At 33.8% G+C, this 18,507-nt stretch overlaps 1 protein-coding gene across 1 annotated transcript in view; it reads left to right on the forward strand.

Annotated features, from left to right (window-relative positions):
- The window catches only part of LOC126739835 (potassium voltage-gated channel protein Shab), a 130,235-nt gene that overhangs the window by 40,768 nt on the left and 70,960 nt on the right, over positions 1-18,507 (forward strand). Inside the window, exons 2-5 of the mRNA XM_050445687.1 lie at positions 13,983-14,358; positions 14,511-14,798; positions 16,292-16,412; positions 16,521-16,597. Coding sequence (XP_050301644.1) covers positions 14,107-14,358; positions 14,511-14,798; positions 16,292-16,412; positions 16,521-16,597 — 738 coding nt within the window. The 5' untranslated portion in view covers positions 13,983-14,106. The remainder of the gene's footprint in view (positions 1-13,982; positions 14,359-14,510; positions 14,799-16,291; positions 16,413-16,520; positions 16,598-18,507) is intronic.

Raw genomic sequence — 18,507 nt, forward strand, 5'->3', positions numbered from 1 at the left:
CTAATCCTAATATGACATCATCCATGATTTCTGCCACTAGTACTGGCTGTTGGAATGTTGTTAAGCCAATGGTGACTGTAGCTTCGTGCAATCCAAGAATCGGGATCCTTTTTCCATTTGCAGACTCCAGAATTAAATTGGGTGGTGCTGAGAGCCTACAGTGTGCTACGATGTTCGGCTTCACGATAGTATGACTTGATCCTGTATCCACTACCATCTCACATTCACGGCCGCATATTTTTCCCGGTACTACCAAGCTCTCTCCAGGATGTGGCAGCCGGTTTAGTCTTATACGTGGGGCTTGGTAGCACCCAGCCAGCTTGAAGTTGAAGTTTTCCTGGTTCCTTGGATCTCTTAAAGGCTTGGGGCATTGACGTTTAAGGTGCCCCTCCTCATTGCAATTCCAGCATTGCAATGGTCTTTTAGGTTTCCTCGCTAATAATGATTCAAGCTTCTTTAGGCGGTCTTCGAGATCACTTTCCGAAGTTCTGATTTGTCTTATTCGTGTCTGCCTTCTAGTTGCTTGAAAAGCTGCCTCATACTCTAGTCCATGGGCCAAAGCTTCTGATATACTTTTATGATGAGCCATCCTTAGAGCGTGGTTAGTATCTGGATCTCGAACTCCGTCAATAAAACAATTTATAGAAATTTGTTCTCGGAACTCTGTTGGGGCTGAAGGGTAAGCCAGATTTACTAATCGAGCAACATCGGCCTCAAACTGTTGGAGTCCTTCCTCGGGTTGTTGTCTTCTAGATTTCAATTGAGCCTGGTACACTTGTTGTAGATGGGCTTCACCGTATCTCATCTCTAAGGTACGCACCAGTACGTCGAAATTGAGCTGATCCTCAGATGGCACCATTCTTAATATTTCTGTAGCTTCTCCTCTAAGGCTTAGCTTAAGATTGATTGCCTTTTCTTCGTTATCCCAGCGATTTCCCCTAGCAGCGGCCTCAAATTGATTCAAATAGGTACTCCAAGCTTCTTTGCCGTCGAATTTTGGTGGCTTTACTTTCATCATTGTTTGCATTCCAGGATCGGGATGAAGAGGAGTCCGTTTTACTTTCATCTCTAGTTCTTGGATCTTTTTTTGTACTTGCCCCAATTCTTCTTCTACTGTTGCTTCAAAGTTAGTCATTAATTGTTTCTGATTCTTCTCCAGATCTTCTTTAAGTTGTAAAACTCGTTCCTCTTGTTTTCTGTCTCGTTCCTCCTGCTCCTTTTTAAGATTATTTTTTAAATTAAGTAAGTCATCTTTCATGGTTCGAATCAGGTCTTCATTTTCTTTCTTTAGGTCATCTTTCATGGTCCTTATCAGGTCTTCATTTTCCTTCTTCAGGTCAGATTTAATTGTCTTTAGTAAATCTTCCTGTTTCTTGTCTCGCTCTTCTTGTTTGCGGTCTCGTTCTTCTTGTTCTTCCTTCAGTTTACGGTCTCGTTCTTCTTGTTCTACCTTCTGTTTACGGTCTCGTTCTTCTTGTTCTTTCTTCTGTTTACGGTCTCGTTCTTCTTGTTTGCGGTCTCGTTCTTCTTGTTCTTCCTTCTGTTTACGGTCTCGTTGTTCTTGTTCTTCCTTCTGTTTACGGTCTCGTTCTTCTTGTTCTTCCTTCTGTTTACGGTCTCGTTGTTCTTGTTCTTCCTTCTGTTTACGGTCTCGTTCTTCTTGTTCTACTTTTTGCTCGTCAAACTTCCTTAATAGCAGCTCCATCAATTTCTCGGTCTCCATCTTGGCCTGACTTCTTGTTAAAGGCATCCACTAAAATGAGCTTCCAAATATCCTTTACTTCTGACACCAATTGTAACGAAATTCGGGAACACACTTTTATTGTCAACGTCAAAAACACTAACCTAACTCGCTTTGACTGTCGTTTAATTGTTTCCAAGGTAAAAACTGACTAAACAATTAAAACTGAATGATTTGTCACGAAGCGCGTCCTTTTTAAAACCCGATGGAACAGTTTCGAAATATTTAGAATTATCTTCATTGTTTTTGCCCAAAGAGACCAATAATTTTAGGAGAATACTGACAGTCAAAGCAAGCAAGTATACAAATTCTAGAAAATTAGAACTACAGGGATTTACAATAATATAACCTAAATAACCTAAATTGGGGCCAAAATGGGGCTCTCGAACAAGATGAACTACCTAAAAACTAAACACTATAGATGAAAATAATAAACCAAACGTAAGTAGAACCCTAAAGAAACCCTACGAATCAACTTTAACTACACAATACTAATAAAATTGTACAAAAACTAGCAGAATAATTAACGTATTTACATTTTCATAATAATATTATAAAAGACGGCATATTTGTGAAGTTTCTATTAAGTATTGTATGCCAAAATATTAATAAAAAAATGTGTAATTAAGTATATTATTATAATCTAGCAAATTTATTGCTTGTTCGTACTCGAAATGCCTCAAAATTAATGTGTTTTTTTGTAAAAATGTATTAAAAGGTTAACTTTTAAAGGATTTGAATTAAACTTTTTTCTGTAATATATACTAAATATCTAAACGGATTTGAGATGGTTGCAAACCTCTACAAACGAAATTTTTTTGATTAAAAATGATTGAGTAAAATGTTATAAATGGCTATAACTGCCAAAGGATATGGATAAAACTTTTCCTTATAGCCGTTAGAGCCGTTATAGCCGAGTTACATAGCCCTTTATATTTTTTAACATCTAACAATTTAATAATTTTTTACCAAAAAACTTTTTGTAGAGGTTTGCAACCATCTCAAATGCGTTTAGATATTTATTATAGGAAAAAAATTAATTCAGATCCTTTTGGAGCCTTTTTCATTTCTTTAACATTCGACTTTTTAAGTAAATTTTACAAAAAAGCGTTAGTTTGTATAGGTTTATAACTACTACGAATCAATTAAGTTATTGATTGTCAATATCTGGACAAAAAAATATGAAAATTACTTGGAAATTTCAGGAGATACGGGCATATATCGATTAAATAACATCGGGCGCGGACTATAAATAGGTTCCTGGCAAACGACATATGCTGCATTCTAGATTTTAGTTATGAAGTTAGTTTTGAAAAAATATCTAGAAAAACATCACAAAGTGGCAACTTCGGATACGTGCATTAGTAAACATAGAGGTATTCTACGTTGCCAAGTTGCTTTTTTTCATTAACTTTTTTGTCAGAATTTTTTTTTAATTCTGAATAAATTGTTAATTACTCTCCAAGTATATATTATTACTCAGCAAATAAACGAAACTTAAAAAAATACACCTTTTACCTTACAAAATACAACACAATAAAATATGTTAAAAAAATATGTAGTGGATTAAAAAAATTATATATTAAATGAAAAATTGGAAAGGTATGGTTTGCAGCTATGCTTATTCTAGGCATTCAATGTTCTAAGTACGGGACGGAACAATGTTGGATTTTTATATGTATAATATACATTTATATTATTGCAGAGGCAGATCTCAACGACATTTTTAACGGGTTTCGGATAAATAAGTTAATATTAAACCAGTCTAAACCAAATACGTTTCTTTTCCTTCAAGTGCAAGTACCCTACCTGAATTTTTAATTTTTTGCGGACATAAGTATAGAAAGAATTAAATACAAAGATATAATATAAGATTTACGTTGGGATCAGTAAATAGCACCTAATCAAGTTTTCAAACTTTTCAACAATTATCAAGTGCAAACTAACAACAATAACTAATCTACAGGTTTATATATTACAGATGTGTGATGTCCGATCAAGTGTGAAGCGTAATAGATTTTGCAGTTTCCTGACAGTAGGGGTTTTCAGATGTTGGGAATATTACCTCTGGGCTCGCTTCTAGTTTTGCATGATGTAACTTGCTTTAAAGTTTGAATTGTTTTAAAATTGCGCTACAGTTGACGGAATGAAACTCAAACACCGGCCAAAATGTTAAAAACTAAAAACCGCACGCACAAGTAAGATGGATCCAATCTCCCCAAATTAAAAACCCTCCAATACTGAGTAAAAGCACAGATGTAAATAGCTCCGCAGTACTGACTACTAACTGCGAAGCTATTTACATCTGTGGTAAAAGGTATTAAGCAGAGGGCTTAATTTTGCAGTCGCACCGGATCGATGGGTCTTCGATGTTCTCACTTCAACAGAGTCTCAGTTTATCACGGGCAGAAAACAGCGAATTTCAACAAGGGTAACGTAATAGTTGTAATGGATATAGAAAACTACAACAAGATTGAAGAAGTCTTGAATAAAGATGAATACAAACTACTAATTAAAAATCCACCACCAACAGTAGAGGGGACAATGTACAGAGCTCTTAAAAAGTGTTCTGCTTATCTCTCTGATGCCCTGCGGACCAGTGCTGCCAACCAGAAAAATTTATTAGCCGTGCGCAGGATCGAAAATTGCCGTGTTTTTACCAGCTACGGCCGTGTCAAATGTAAAATAATTCAAATGAGGATTGGGGTAAAAAGTGAATTTTGCCAAGAGTATTTAGAATGTTCACGTTTCAGATACAGCCCAGCTTATATAGACGTGAAAAACTTATTTCCAAGCATTCCACCCGCTGATTGTCTGGTCTTAGTCAAAGAGCTTCTCAGAAGGAAAATTGTTTCACTCTTGGTGGAAAATCTACTTTTGCTTCTTTCTACTGTGTTAGATCAACATTTTTTCCAATTTAACAACCGTTTTTTAAACAAAAAGGGGGACTAGTAACTTAGGAACAAAAATAATGAGCAGTAATTTAAAAAATAACATCATCTTTTATAAACGGTATGTGGATGATATCTGTATGATTTGGAATGGAAGTGAGGTAGATCTTACAAATTTTCATAATTATGTCAACTTTCTTCACTCTAAAATTGAGTTCACAGTCGAACGGGAACAGAACAACACCTTACCATTCATAGATTTATTACTTAAGAGGGAAAGAAATAAGATATCCTTTGAAATATTCCTTAAACAAGCAACAACAGATAATATTAGACAATATAATTCAACATCACCGTCCTCACATAAATTTGCTGCTTTTCATTCCTTGTTTTACAGACTTTTTAACATCCCACTTTCTCCATACAAAACAAAAAGAACAAATTTCGCAAAAATTAATCAATAATTTGGCACCAATTCTTTGATATCCTATCGTATAACTTAATTTATAAATAGTAAAATTTTTGAAACATTTTTTAATAAATTTAACAAGTTAATATTATCGAAAGACATTTATTTTTCATTTTTGGATAGGATTCTGTATTTTTGTGAGTAATTGTAATAGCTTGTGATTGTAAGTATATATATTTTAACACAAAAAAGGAACTTCGAAACCCCAAGTGTAGAATTTAAATCTTGATAGACTTTAGGGCGCTAACAAGAGACAACTTACATTGGAGCAATAAAGGACTATTTACACACATCAGTTCCGTATCAGTTCAGCATAAGTGCTATCCGTGCGGCTCAGTGGTAACAACTCATACACATCCATCTGTAGTCCGTACCGATCACGTACGTAGAAATATCAGAACTTTTTTCAGATGGCTTTTTTTACTGATAAAGAATTGGCTATTATTGCCATAGCTCTGGAAGAAGAAGAAAATTAAATAAAGAAATGAAAATGGGTACATAAAGCTTGGATGAAACGAAAAACTGAAGGAGAATTTATAACTCTATATAAGGAATTGGTGGACGATGAAACAAAATTTTTTGAATATTTCAGAATGTCTCAAAATTGTTTTAATATGTTGCTTCATAAAATAGAAAGGCATTTAATAAAACAACACACTCATTGGAGAAAAGCTATTACACCAAGGGAATGATTAGCAGTTTGTTTGAGGTAAGTAAAAGTAAAACAATTCGCAAATTTATTTATGAAAAAAAAACGTTAAGTTTTATTTATGAATTTTATTATTTTTTAAATTATATTTTTATATTTAAATTATTATTATAACTAAATACTATTTTATTTATAAGTTTTTTTATTTTTATTTTTAAATTTTTATTTATGAAATAAAAAATCATACAATATAGTAGGTATACAATTTTTTTTTCTTACATCAATTTTTATTTTTGAAACGTGATCTACTTTATCTAAATACAATGTTTATATACTCGTACAATCTATGTATTTATTCCTGCTGAGAATTACCAAAAAATGATCGGAGTGTATTTGGAAAGGATGTTTGTGTTTGTGATATATCACAGGGAGATGTCAAATTTGTATAGTGGCTTTCTGGAGACATATTTGAAGAGGATTCTTGTGTCGTATCACTTGCGAGATATCAAATGGCTTTCACGGTATATTCCTGAAGATCCACTTCGATATTCACTGGATAATGTCCCAGATATCTGTGCCGACGCTGTAATCATTCGCATTTCATATTTTTGAACAACATCAAATATTTCTTTTTTTGCTTAGAGTAAATTGTACGAGTTAAACATTTTTAAAGTAGCACTTATACCACCTAAAAATGTGTCAACGGGATGTGTTGGCGTCGACGTTGAAGTAGCAGGTTTTTCCGATTTTTCTTTGATTAAGTACTCCATTAACTGAGAAGATTGGATTTTTGAGAAGCTGTTCTTTTTTTAGCCATTTTGGGTATTTGCTCAATTCGTTTCACTAGCCTTTGAGTAACGGATGATTAACTTGATTCATCGTCAGTTTGTTTTGATGCAGTTGAAGTGTTTAGTTCATGTACTGCGCCCGGTATTGTGTTCTCCTCTTTACTGACTTGTTCTTCAAAATCTTGCTGTTCCTCAGTCTCATCTTTTTGAAATTCAATATTTCCTTTCGTATCTCTTTCATCAAAAAATTTGTTTAAAAATCCTAATGCTTCGGCATATTTATAAAGTTTGATTTTTTTTGAGGCTTGTCCACTTTTTGTTGCACGTTTTTTTATAGATTTTCTGAAATTGTCTCTGATATTATTCCATCTCGTCTTACATGCTGACCCTAAAAATAAATTTATTTGCAGTTTATAAACATTAAAATTATCATAAAATGAAGTTTTTCAATAAATAATTTGTTTCTTTTAGGTTCCTAGCTACTGGAGATTCTTTAGAAACTATATCATTTAGTTACCGAATGGGGCACTATACGGTGCAAAACATTGTAATGGAAACTTGCAAAATCATATTTGAAAATCTTATAAATGAAATGTTGCCGCAACCTTCAGAAGACATGTGAAAAACTGTTGCTGACAGCTTTAACACAATTTGGAATTTCCCCAACTGTTTGGGAGCGATAGATGGTAAACATTTTACAATTCAAGCACCCCCAAATAGCGGCTCGCAATTTTTTAATTACAAAAAACGTTTTCTATTGTATTGTTGGCACTTGTTGATGCACATTACAATTTCGTAGCTGTACATGTTGGTGCGTATGGCAAAAATAGCGATGGTGGCATTTTTGCAAAATCCAATCTGGGAAAAGCACTTCAAAATAATAGTTTATCGGTCCCACAGCATGCACCATTATCAGGTACAGATATGGAGGCTCATTATGTAATTGTAGGTGATGAGGCATTCCCTCTAAAAATCTCATGTGCCCATATCCAGGAAGAGAACTGAATAATTCTAAGCTCGTGTTTAACTACCGTTTAAGTAGAGCTCGGAGGACCGTTGAAAACGCTTTTGGGATTTTAATACAAAAATTTAGAATCTCCACTAGAAGAATCCAGGCTAAACCGGAAAATGTAGATTACATAATATTGGCAGCTTGTATTCTACATAATTTCATAAAAAAATATGATACAAATACTTATAATTATCCAAATGCAAACTTCAATAATGTTCCGCAACAACAAGTCCACCAAAATTTACCTATGCAGGGGGGAAATGCCACTGCTGACGCATTTCAAGCAAGAGAATTGTTTACAGAATACTTTTCTTCAGAAATTGGACGCGTGCCATGGCAAAACGAAAAAAATTAAGTTCATCATTGCTTTTTGTGTGATATCCGACATAACCTCTAATCCAAAACCTACATACTAATTTTTAATATACGAAGTACCCACTTACCTTCGAGTTTTAATTTTTCTCCTATGATATTCCAAATATTATTTTTAAAACCGACATCCATATATTTTTTGTGTGACAAGTCATACAATTCTGGATAATTTCGTACCAACTCGATTAATTTTTCATCCATATTCAAACGCAAATTCTAAACGGTTTTCGTCAGTGAAATACACAAAAATATCGTTCCCGACTTTAATACAAAGGACGTCAAAAAGGTAAAAAACGTCACTGCGCCGGACTTGTCTGAACAAGTTTATTTAAAACTAAGGCAGCGATATGATGTGTGTAAATAGTCCTTAATGGGTCAGTATTGATCTGTTTATTTCACTATATAAATTTTATTTATCATTTGTTATATACATATTAAGAAAAAATATTTGAAATAAACTATTCTTATTATAGTTTATATGCGGTATGGATTTGTTAAGACAATAATGTTTTTTGCTTATCTATATTTTTTCGTAGTTTAAATTTTCAAAAAAAAAATCTGAATCTGAAGAAAATATAAACAAATGTACAAAACACCATTGTCAAGTAATGTTTAATAAAATATCTGTCTTATAAAATACTTTGTATTAAATATAACATAGATATGATTCCCTATTTTTCTTTCAGCTATGTAAAGCCATTTTCTTTTTGTTGCAACACTTTCAATTTTTAAAGCATTTATTCATTATATTAAGTAAATCTTTCATTTTATAACAGGTATTGCAAGCCACTCTAAATTGCTTCCTATTATTTGATTGAAAGTCATAGTTAATTTTTTGCAGTTCATTAAAGCCATGCTTTAAATATTCTGGCCTTTTGGACGCATTTAAATTTCAATTTAAAGATTTAAAATAAAACGTTTGTATTAATGTCTCTTGGGGGCATCTCACTTAAGTCTCGAAGTCACCTGAGCTTATTCCATTTGTCCCTTTTTCTAGTTTCGTGGGAAAACTTATTTTTGTGTCTTTGAGTTTTTAAGTAATTGTTAAAACTGCAATATAGTTAACCTTACTGGAATAAAATATAGTTATACTCCAAACATTTAAAGCCATTTTAAAGTTTTTCCTAGGATTATGAATTATCGAAACGTCAGTTCTTTCAGATGAAATTCCGATTATTATTTGAAGCTGTTCAAACTCATTATTCCAGGATTTTTAATAACCAAACCGCTTCGCTCTAGACTCAGTGGTAGGGCTGGTGGAAAAGTCGATGGTCCACACACAGTCCATTTATTGGGTGCATTTAATATTGGAATAAAATAAAAAAAGAAATAGTCTGGCCTTGGAAGTACCTTGGCGCCACACTCGATAGAAAAATAATTTGAAATTCTTATATCACAAAGAGAACAGCAAAAGCATACATGTCTAATGAAAGCGTAGGCGTACAATTGGGGCTTTTCTCCCAAGATAGTAATGTGATTTTGATCTACATAGATTAGATCATACGTGTTGTCTGTCGCCATAAACAGTATTTCAGGTTCCCAATTTCTAGAAAACTAGCCTTATGTTCTAAGATTGATATGCTTTACCATAACGAGAGTCTTACGAACGACTAAGAGTCGCACTAACTCAATCTTTGGTGGAAATGATGTGTCTGGATATGTATGTCGAAAAATTCGTCTTATTTACAATGAATCGTCTTTGCTCTGTTGAAAATAATATGCATGCAGGGATTGATCTGCAAAGAGCTCATTTCCGGAAAGAAGCAACTCGCTTCCAATGGAATGGCAGACATTACTGGTATCTACTGAGATGGTTCCAATTCTTAGGCATTCTTAAGAACCTTGGAGAGAATCGTTGCGTTGAAAAAAGCTTTATTTAATAAAACTTCTGCCTCTAAAGAAATGAATGAATAGCAAAGTCAGTGTTTTTCTAAAGAAAAAAATTTCTAGAGACAATATTTTTATTTGTATGTGAAACCAACAAATCTTGAGGCTTCGATACCTGCTTTAATTTTCTCTAAAACATATGGAAAAGGGTAATTAAATAGAGTCGTTTATTACAAGCTATAAATCTTTTATAGCAAAATGCTGGATGTCTATTAAATAGGACCTAAATATGTCATATAAATTTTTATACTTATTCCTATAATAGATCAAAGAAGAATATTTAAACAAGCACCACACTAATTTATTTGGAATGTTATGGATATTAACTACGAGAAATAGTTTCTGAATAGGATTTTTCATTAAATTTTAATATATATAGATATTAGCGAGTGCGAAAAAGATAAGTGTCAGAAGGAAAGAGGCAACAGGTTCCAATTTCCGGTGTATTTCGGTTGATTCCATTAACCGGTATACAGAATTGGCATCAGTTCAAAATTCTGGCAACTTTATAACGTGGCAATGGTCATTCTATATTAACACTCGGAGCCATTAAAATACCTTTATAGTCACCTGTTAACCGGTAATGAAATCTCTTTCAAAGCGAAATTCGTTAATACAGTGCAGGGATTTTACAGAACAAGAATAAATTTATTATACGAAATTGAGTTTTCTTGCAAGTAGTCAAAATTGTAGAAAAAATTCGTTTCTTCTTTATAGTTACTTTGGCATTATTTAATCATGTCTATGTCAAATATGAGGCTTATGACATTGTTAATGTTGAATATTCTTCTTAAAATTATCTAGGAATTCTCACCATGTGTTATGAATAAGCATATATTGAGATGCAACTAATTAAACCAAATTGATATTGAAGATTACTGTATAATACCAAATTTATTACCAGTTAAAAACAGCATCAATTACAAATTATGAAGACATTGAAAAAAAACGTTTTCTTTCTTCAGTTTAAAAAAGCAGTTAATGAATCTTATTACCAATTAATTAGATGCGGATTTTCACCCCAGAGGCCTTCTTCTATTAATTAATGTGTTTTGAGAAAAGATTATCAATTAATAAATAAATCATTATTTAGTTATCAATTTGCATCTTCAATGAAATATTTCTGGAATTGCTAATATACAGGAAATTCTTAGAGAAGGGTTGCCAACGTCGGAACTCCCTTGTATGAAGCTTAGCTCATTTCGTTCAACTTCCTTAGGTCACTAACGTTGGATTCTCCGAAAAACTAGTAAGGTTTGATGTTGAGAGACTGAACGTAAATCTACCCTTCGGGGAATCCCTAAAATCAACAATGAAATAATCAGACATGATGCAATACTTGCAGAATGCAGCAGACTTTCACTGAAGGGTGTGGAACCTTTTGTATCTTTGTTTTCATAATTTCTACTTTCAATTTAAAGATTTACTCCCAGGGCAAGGGCCTTCTAATGGGCTCGTCGTTATCTAAAATGGTAGTTAACATATATATAGAGCACGCTATAAGGACAGCTCAATCTAAACCCAAGATGTGGCTTCGATATGTCGATGACACAGTTATCAAAATCCCTTTTCCATAATAGAAATGGATAAGTCAAGATTTTTTTTCTACTAAGGAACTTGAAAGTAACATAATAAGCAGAAAAGTATCTGAAACAAAAACAAAGGTGGAGTGGCTCAAAATCCAATGGTTAAGGTTTAGAAAAGATTTTCCCAATACTATTCAGTATAAGAACTCGAATAATGAAGAGATTTATTTTAACACAGTAGATCTTAATAAAAGGAAATCTGTTTCCAAGGAAATTAAGGAGCTGTCCCTTTTGTACCCAAATAGTAATGCCATTAATGAAGCTAAAAAGAAAGATCTCCTTGAGTTAATGGAATTCATCCCTCCTATATACCAAGATTTTTATAAAAAACTGAGGTCATCCGCTCAAGCAACTGGAGGTGAAGTAATTGGCCCAATTGAGGAAGAAGAAACTTTACCTATTTTCTAGTTATAGTAACCCATTAAAAACCCAATCTATTTTAAATGCAGAATGGACCAATCATAGAAAAATCGAATATTAGCCATATCCAAAAATTCAAAACAAATTCCGCAAATTTAAGTAACACTCAAGAACATTCGATTAATTCGAACTACAAAAATGTCCTTTTAAAAGGGTTTTGCGCACTTACATTTTCGTATTTTTTTAAGCCTATTTTTTAGCCCTTGATAATATTGGGGTTAGTCCATTTTTGCACTCATAGCCTCATTTATTATTTATACATTTTTGGGTTTTTCTGAAATAAAAACGCTAGCGAGTTTATTCCAGAGTCCTTTATATGATTAAATTATAGAAAATATAAAAAATAGAAGCATTTAGCTACAATTTGCTATATCTAAGGTTTTATTATTCTGTTAGCAAGCACATTTCTTGGTTTTGCAAATGTATTATTATCTTTCCACAAACAAATCAGCAGTGTGAGAGTTAACAACTCCTCAAAATAGATATTTTTTTCCTAATATAGAACAGACCAAATTGATTTAATTTATGATCTTGTTGGTCAGAGGGTTGCGTCCAAGAAAATTCTTTTAATTGGTTTTAATCTAGGTTTTGCCTCATGATGGGACAGCTTTTTGACGCGTTGAATTGAATGTGCAAAAATAGGTTTTTATTACACTGACTACCACTATAGTAGCTCCTCAATAGAGGAACGAACGTTAATAAAGATATTGTTAATTATTTTTTGAATAATTATTTGGTAATGTTTATATTGTATATCTAATGAAATACTGGTTTATTTGTAATTTTAATGGTTATCGAGTAATTTGGCTAAATAAATAAAAATCGTTTTTCCAAATTCGGCGTGGATTATCAACGGATGTGCATGAATAAAGGCAATCCTCTATAATATTACGGAAGAATTCTTTAATAAGATTTTCTATTATCAAGGGGTTGAAGAAGAACTCATCTTACACTAAGCGATTCAAAAGTTTAGAGTAGGCGTGACGAACTTCAATAAATAAAATACTGAAAAAAATTGAATGAGTAACCTATTTTGCAAGCTGTGTTTTTAACTAGCGGTCACGGTTAAATACTACGATTTAAATAGCCACTTTAGCAGTGGCACGACCAATAAAGCAGCCACTATAGGAAATGCAATTTGCCTGAAAATTATTATTAATAAAATTCTTAAGAATGCAGTAAAAACTTATATCGAAATAAAGTTCCTAAATAGAATCTTGACAGTGGCTTGATTGGCAATTTTCCACGGTGGGGCACCGCGTTTTCCATAAATAACTTGGTGCCGTCACCAGGGTCATAAACGGTGACGTCACACAATGTTTTTTTTTGATACCGCTTCGGATTTATTTTGGAACAAACCTGACGGTCAACGACGTAGCAACTGAGAATAGTGTTTTAGTCGTTGGTCGTAAGGCTTTTTTAACCTGGGGTTTCGCTCTTCAGTTTTTCTTGTGATAGGACTAAATTAAATGAACATTTTTTCTGTTTTACGATTTGGTTTACCATTTAGTACCGGGCTTTGCAAAATGCAAGACTTAGTCTTGCTAAAATATTACAGTCAACACGAATACTGCAATTATTTTGCCTACCAAGAAAAAGACTTGACTAAGAGAGAAAAAACTACGCTAGTCTTGATCGTAACACAAATTCAATCCATCTAAAGGTTTTACACATGTAATTCCTGCATTAGAAAACTATTATGCCAATGCTGCGTAATATTTATTAAAATTTTGCCGCTAAAGATACAGCCCCCACCGGTGTCAGATGTTTACTAAAATAAAATTTAAAATAATCGAGCTCGAACGTCAAACTTCAGCGTACTTGTGCGGCGGCGACCTTACCACATCTTGTCTGTGAGGAACTTTATATGTGTAGTGATCCATTCGCCAATCTGTATAGCCAAAAATTGCCTCTTTTGAAAATGTATGTAAACTTGGCAATAGAGAATCGGTAAATATTTTTGTAAACAAAACACCTCCTTGCGCCTGATCACATGTTGATGTTTACTGATTCTAGTCTTTCAATGTTCTAAGATAGAATTGATTATTGTTCCGGTTAGTAATACCGGAAATCAAAACTCTAGTGTCAAAATTCTTAAAAATAATTTTTTTACTCGACTTCTCCACTGACTAAAGTAGAATTCTCAACAAAATGTCTAACGTTTCAGATGAAAATGGTCTTAAGTGAAGACCCAAACGGCGTCGGAGCGTCTGGGACGTCACCGTGCTACGAACACCATCATTCATCTTGGCTAAGGCGGCACGGCTAGCCTGGGGCACTCGTCCCCATCGATGATGGGCGACCGCGACGGCGGAAGCGGCGAAGGGGAGGGGGGGCCCGCCGCCATCGCCGCCGTGCGTTGGGACGAGCCGGCGGCCCCCTATGCCACCCCTGGATCGCCGCCCCTTGACCTCGAGGTGACGCAAGGAGAACAGCCGCCCTTTAATGCACCACCTCCTCCACTACCTCTGCACCTAGAGCGACCTTACTCTAGGAGCATGTCGTCCTTACCTCCAGAACCATTTATGATCATGCGCTCGAAGGTATAATATATAGTTGCGTTCAACGATAATGTATTTTCTTTAATTTGAGCGGCATAGTCCGCGCCCTTTAAATTTCATTAATAAAATTATTAAAATTAAAAAATTTACTTAATTTTTACTTCTTCTCTGTCTCCCGTTTCCCTCTATTTCAGGCTTTAAATAGACGCGTGGTACTGAACGTAGGTGGGGTGAAACACGAGGTACTATGGCGCACGCTCGATCGGCTACCTCATACCCGCCTGGGGCGGCTGCGCGACTGTAACACTCACGAGGCGTTGACGGAAATTTGCGATGACTACTCGCTGATCGACAACGAATACTTCTTCGACCGACATCCCAAGTCCTTTTCGTCTATATTGAATTTTTACCGCACGGGGAAGCTGCATTTGGTTGACGAGATGTGCGTGCTCGCCTTTAGTGATGATCTTGAATATTGGGGGGTAAGTAGTATATAGTTTGACAAACAGGATCAAATATTAATCGCAAAAAGGATCCTTTTCAACTATATGATGACAATTTGTTTAATTTACAACTGCGAAATATAGCTGAAAGCCGGATTCAGAAGTACAAAACTTTGACCACTTTAATTAAAGCAATCTAATTAGGATTGCTTAGTTTCCATTCAAAATATATTATTTAAGCCTTGATGGACCATAATGTACCTCATATACTCCTTAACACGTAAACAAAACTTCCAATAAGGTTCGCAAACAGAGTCTATTAATGCCTCGAGCATCTGACGGTGATTGATGCCAGACTTGATAAGCGGCTCTTTACCATTCAATTAGGCTGACATATCTAGGAGAAATAGGCTAATTATATTTCACATCAGAGAATAGAGGACAAAAGCTGTTATTAACACCCATTAATTACTTGTTTTTGATCAGCGTGCGCGTATACATACTTTTATTGTGTTAGTAAAAAGTATAGTTTTACGCTAAAAAAATTATCGACGAATAGCATTTGATCATATTTATTTTATCCATTTTTCGAACCTTTTTCTGATGATGTTTATTAATATATACCACGATCTTTTTTTTTGGTTTCGAAATAATGATGACACGCGTTAAAAAAATCGAAAGCTTGAGGCTTTAAGTTAGAGTGTTATTCTAAACTTTGTCCAGGATATTGAAATGATACCCATGAGTTGATTTACTCTAAAAATTACCTGAGCTGCAATCCTGAGAGGGTGGATCTAGCTCTAAGACGGTCTCTATGTCCGGGGTGCTCACAGGCCACAATGGGCTTCTCCAAGAGGAGTGATGGAGCATCTAATTGCAAATTGTACAGGCAGCTTTAAAACATCCAATTTTCAAATTTTTGCACTTCAAACTCGTTATAGAAACATAATAGGTGCATAGCTTAAACCATCCTAGAGTAGGGTTTAGTAAGTAACAAACTTGCGACATTAATTAAGTTTTTGATACATCTATAAAAAATCTTAAAGCGACCGAGTTATTAAAATACTGTATTATAATCTAGCTCTACCACAAAAACCATGCATACTATGCATACATTTATTTCATAAGGCGGTTCTATTGAAAAGATCAATGTGGTTGTTCTCTCACTCATGTCGTTGGCCAAAAGTCCCAATTTTATTTATGAAATAATGGTTTTTTACAGTAACCCTTAACTACAATCAGTGAGTGTTACTATTTTAAGGAATTAATTAAAATATAATTTGCTAAAATGTTAGCTACATAGTTTCAACCTTTTCATTCTATAAACTCATTACCATTTCAAGATTTCTAATTGATGTTATCTATATATTACATTTTACGTCCTCATTACTCTTTGTTACTGAGAATATTTAACAAATAGTGCGCGGTCTTATGTTCTGATTTTCTTTACGTAATTTGAACCTAAGTAGACGACCTTAACTAGAAAATTAATTTTGTAAGCTTAATACTGGATATTTCAAAATTGCTTTTAGATAGACGAATTGTATCTGGAATCGTGCTGCCAACACAAATACCACCAAAGGAAGGAGCATGTGCACGAAGAGATGAGAAAGGAGGCTGAATCGTTACGTCAAAGAGACGAAGAGGAATTTGGTAAGCGACTTCATTAAATAATTTACCTCTAGCATACCATATGAATTATCTTTTATGATTATGTTTTACATTTATATAACTTTTTTTTATTACGTAACTGTAATGTAGGTGAAGGTCAATGTTCGCAATGGCAAAAATGGCTGTGGGATATGCTGGAAAAACCGACAACTTCGATAGCTGCCAGGGTACGTACATAGCTTCACATAACTCGCATGAATAGATATTTTTTAAATTTAAAAAGAGAAAGCCCTTTTAAAAAACCGAACTTGTCCTGGCTTTCTGTAGATCTTTGTAATTAAAGCTAAAATGCGAGTAAGAGCGGTGATGCTTTTATTTAGACGACACTTTGACCTTTTGCTAGAGCTGAGGGATGTTTGTGTATATAATCCGCTTGCCAAGGGATTAAAGTGAGGGTTAGATCGGCAAATATGGTAAGGGGAGGTTTCGTGTTCGAGAGTAAATCGTGTTATCTTTTTAATATATGCTTAATCATGGAACGGGTATTCCATTAATCATGATTAGAAAAAATTTTTATAATAATAGTGAACAACTGAAAAATGTTGGAAAAACTTATTAGGCGTGAACTTTCATGTAGAACATAAAAATGTATTTTGGTATAAAAAAAATAATAACAACCCTGTAATCACTTCACAATTCTCTTTTCCAAGCCTAAGCCTATAGAATGAAATTTTTTGGAATGATGCTTCTTTTAAATCATTCGTTAACATACTAAACTTCATATTTTTTATTGACATATTTTCCTGCTAACAAAATTCCAGGTAACTCACTTTCATGCCTTTCGTTTCTGGTACTATAAGCAATGTCTATATACTTTAATTTGAAACATATAGGCTTTGCTATAAGTACTTGAGATTCCGCGTCAAAAAGCAACGTCAGGATCAATCGAAGGGTACAGGGAAAAAACCAGATATGTCATTTCTTTTCACATTAGAGTAAATTGAATTTTAATGTTCAAAACCAATTATTTTTATTTCCAAAACGAATATAAACATGTAGTTTACATAAAACAGAAGTTAATATTATTATAAAGTATTATGACTATGGTTTTTTGGTTTAGAAAAACTAAATACGGCTTTATTGCAAAAAAATCTGCATCACTCAGGGTTTTGCAGGAACAAAAGCAGCAATGTCACCTGAAACCGACAAAAACCAGCTGCTTTTATTTTTAAAATAAAAAAGAAGATTTATTTTTTTTGGAATTTTTAATGTTTATTTATCAACATATTATTATAAAGTAAGTTAGAGATGAGCCAGGTTTTGAAAAAATGTCACGGCTTTTGGACTGCAAAACCTCATGAGGCTCATTAGGGTGTTAAACTTAGCCTTTGGAATTGGTAACGAACCTGTAAAAAAATTACAAAAATTAATATATCTCATTTTTATTTAAAACTTTCTTATAACTTACCATCGTATACCGGAACGGGCAGCAAAAATTATCCACATCTTAAAGCTGAATTTCGGTCAAAGCGTTTTCGTATTAATCCAGACAAAACTGGTCCATTGAATGTCCAGTGATAGAACGGTAGTAGATAAGGCAGCTATGATCAGATAATGCCACTATTTCCTTCAAAATCTGGATTTTAAATGGGCATTCTTGTAAATATATTGTGTCTAAAAATGATTTCCAATCCAGTATCATATTTTGTGACACACTCACTACAACAAACGGCGATGGTTTGGAGCGGGAATGCCTAATGACTTCTTCGAACTCTTCCGGGACCTCAAAGGGGCTCTTCAAATCCCACAATCCTACATTTTTGTCACATTCCAAATAGGAGTGTCCTCTTATAGGGAATATGATTTTTATTTCATTCAGATTATGAATTTTGTTGTTTACTACAAAATGATGAATCGAAAAATGGTTTAAAAAAGTTTTTATTTTGTCCTCCGGGAGAGTCACAGAAGATTTGCAGTTCTTCAACATCGTCGTCTAAATAATAATTGATAAAATGGAGAAGAAAAGATGCAACTTCGTTTGATCCTTTTTTAGCCTCTCCTTCATGATAGGTATAAAAAATATATTAACCCGAAGAGAGGACATGTACATTAAAGGCGTACATAGACAATCGGCGTT

The sequence above is a fragment of the Anthonomus grandis genome, chromosome 1, assembly GCF_022605725.1.
Source record: "Anthonomus grandis grandis chromosome 1, icAntGran1.3, whole genome shotgun sequence".
Taxonomy (NCBI): Eukaryota; Metazoa; Arthropoda; class Insecta; order Coleoptera; family Curculionidae; genus Anthonomus; species Anthonomus grandis.